The 3,191-nt window shown below is 44.7% G+C and overlaps 1 protein-coding gene across 1 annotated transcript in view; it reads right to left on the reverse strand.

The window, feature by feature from the left end:
- Positions 1 to 757: 757 nt before the first annotated feature.
- Positions 758 to 3,191, reverse strand: part of CAMK1D (calcium/calmodulin dependent protein kinase ID) — a 394,722-nt gene continuing 392,288 nt past the window's right edge. The window contains exon 11 of the mRNA XM_019509558.1: positions 758 to 1,857. Coding sequence (XP_019365103.1) covers positions 1,736 to 1,857 — 122 coding nt within the window. The 3' untranslated portion in view covers positions 758 to 1,735. The remainder of the gene's footprint in view (positions 1,858 to 3,191) is intronic.

A 3,191-nucleotide genomic window follows, 5' to 3' on the forward strand; every position in this document is an offset into this window, starting at 1 on the left:
TAGAACTAAATTTTGGGAATTACCTGTTAAGAGATCTGGACATGACTTGCAAGCCTGACCAGTGCTGTGATCTCTGAACACTGCTTTCTAGGATGTTCAAGCACTTACTGTAGATTAGTAACAGTGGCCCTGTCTGTGTGATTTTTTTTACTGGAAACTGGACATGGGAAATGCATGTACTTCAATAGCCAACACCAGGAGATTCTGCTTTGATACATGAACTCGGGGTGTGGGCATACTTTTTAAGTGGGAGCATCTTTATGGCACCTTAAGCACGCTCATGTCATTTCAGAGACCCTCCCTCTGCAGCTCCGCTCTGCTGATTTTTAGTCTGATCCTGTAGCCCTCAGTCCTCATAAGAATTAATAATACTTATACACCTATCATGTTGGATATGAGAATCTCAACAGAGTTGGGCACAGATCATTATCCCCATTTTACAACAGGGGAAACTGAGGGACAGAGAAACTAAAGCCAAAATGTTCTGAAGTGGCTTTTGATTTCTGGTGCCCCAATTTCTGGAGACACTAAAAAAAAAAAAATCAGTGGCCACATTTGAAGATTTGGCTATAAGTTTCCCAAGGAAAGAAAAATGAGTCAGTAGCAGAGATGGGAACACAACTCAGGCTCTCTGCACTCCCAGCTGGCAGAGCACAGGGCCTTCAAATGGGATTACCATGCAGTATCAGGACTGCTGAAAGGAGTAAGAGCTGCAGGCTTAGACCTCATGTCATTCCCTTTGCTGAACCGCGGTCTGTTCCTGAATGGCACCGTGTACCTGCCTCTCCTGTTGAAGTCTATGGATGCTGCAGGTTCACAGCACTACATGCTGAATCAGGCCATTGAGGAGCTGTTTTCCAGTTGGTTGCCACTAACCCTCAGCATGGTCTCCACAGACATGAACAAATTACAGTGAGTTAAAAGGGAGCGGGGGCATATAATACATCAACTGCTTTGTAGTTACTATCCAGGAGCCAGCTCTTACTTCACAGTAAGTGAAAATAAATCAGGCCAAATTGCCCCTCAGTCAAGTGAGGCTAAAGTACCACAGTTCAGCTTCTGATTGCTGTGGGCTAAGAGCAGGCATGGAGTGGGCCAAAACAGGAGGAATTCTCCCCACTGAACTCACTGCAAGGTGGCTGTCCTTACTGTAAGAAGAAGGGGAGGGAAAGCAGTTTGGTTGTGTGTAAGAAATAACAGTGCTGCCAAACCTAGACAATTTGCAACCCAGTCCTAGTATTAGAAATGGCATGCCTTGGAAACCCCCCCGCTTGATAAGGTTAATATACTTTTTTACCTACACAAATTACCTATCCCTCAACATATGGGAAGGAGGGATGTGACTGGAAGTACTGGTTAAAAGAAAAAAAATCTAATGCTCAAAAATCCTCCCTATTTAAATTATCCAGTTGAGACTTTTTAGTTAAAAAAAATACAACAGATACTGTTACCTACACTAAGAAGAGAGTAAATCACTGGAGAAAAGAATGAGTGTCCATTAGGTTTAACATTGCTAGACTCATATATACAGCACCAGAGACTGTAAAGATCCATCCCCCCACGGAGTCATTGCAGTTTGTGATAAATGAAACATTTCAGAATTGCAGTATAAAATATGGCCATAAAAAAATCTTCTTTCTTCTAGTCCTTCGTTGAGTGCACAATGCAAGATGAGATCGCTCGGAGTAGATATGCCTGCCCACATGCCGCTTCTGTCTCTACGCTCCTACGCTGGTCACTTGCTGCCTGTGTGCACTGTTGTTACTGTGGTCGGTCTGGGTCTCCGTTCTCCTCCTACTGCAGAAATGCCTGAAGAAGCAGATGAAACAAAACTACAGAGAGTGGATGGGGACATACCTAAAAGGAAAGCCAGAAACACTGATGAGCAAGCGGGTAGAATGAGCAAGAAATGAATGCGACCATAACACTGATTTCCAAACGGTGTTTCCCTAAAAGCCTTCCACAAAGCAAAGACAGAACAGCTTGTGGAAGTACAACAAGCTGCATAGCTTTCTATCCTTCCCACCGTGATGAATCCTCTTTTTCATATGCAGCTCCTCCTATGGACGCCAGTGGGAGTTTTAGGCATGGATCATAGAGTAGTTTCTTACTACACATGACACAATCAAACTCTGATGGTGACTACAGATGCTGACAGCCAGAGGCCCACGTGGCAGTCTTCTTGTGACTGGCTCAGCGCAGAATTATCTTACACTGCAAACAGGTGTGCAACACTGCGAACAGGAGCTGCGCTCTGGAAACGGCCAGAGTTACTTAGACTTGCGTGCGCACACACACACACACACACACACACACTCACTGATGTGTACTGTATGCAGTTTTAACACATCACCTCTAATCTGACCTACTCTTTTCACACAAGTATAAGATAACTAGGATATATCTTGGCAAAACATAGTCTCAGGCTAACATCATGTCTACCACCTTTTGTGAGCTCGAAACAGCTGTGCTGAAACACTTACAGGATCAATAGTTATTAAATCATCCTAAATCATTGCAGGGGGCTGGTATAATTTGTGCCAGCATTAAATTTACTAGTAAAGGTATGATGGAATATCAAATCTTTTAATAGTGGCAGCAGTTGCTTTCTGTAAGCTGCTGTTAATTCACAGCTGCTTGCTCCTTTGAGGGCTGCCACCAGTATCAGAAGACAGGGACTAAGCACCAGGCCTGTTCTCTCCTTACGTGCTTGTAAACAAGTCCTTCTCAAGGCTGAATTGTGGCGTCTGTATCCTCACGTACCAGATTTCTTTGACTTCCATCCCCCGCTATATGACGGAAAATAGTCAGGGCACAACAGAACCTGTACAGCACTCCAGCAGCGACTTGACTGTGGAGGCATTGTTTGATGCAAGACCAGTCAGTAAGCTGAAGAGAGATTGATGGGGTTTCATTGTGAGGCAATGAACTGAAGTTGGAAAAAGACAGCCCACATTTTCCTCTCGGAGTGAGAAGCATTCACTTCCGTGGAGCTACTCCTGCAGCACGGGAGGGCAAGCAAGAGCCGGCCCCAGCCCCAACCCCAACCTGTGATGCAGGAAGGACGTGTGTGTTCTTCTGTCACTAACTGAGTGTGGGACCAGAGACGAGTCATTTGCATCGATTTACACCTGCCGGGTACTTTTCCTTTACAATAACTTCTTTCCCCACATAAACTAATGAGAAATGGG

Source organism: Gavialis gangeticus, unplaced genomic scaffold, assembly GCF_001723915.1.
Source record: "Gavialis gangeticus isolate Ggan-Ray unplaced genomic scaffold, GavGan_comp1, whole genome shotgun sequence".
Classification (NCBI taxonomy): Eukaryota; Metazoa; Chordata; order Crocodylia; family Gavialidae; genus Gavialis; species Gavialis gangeticus.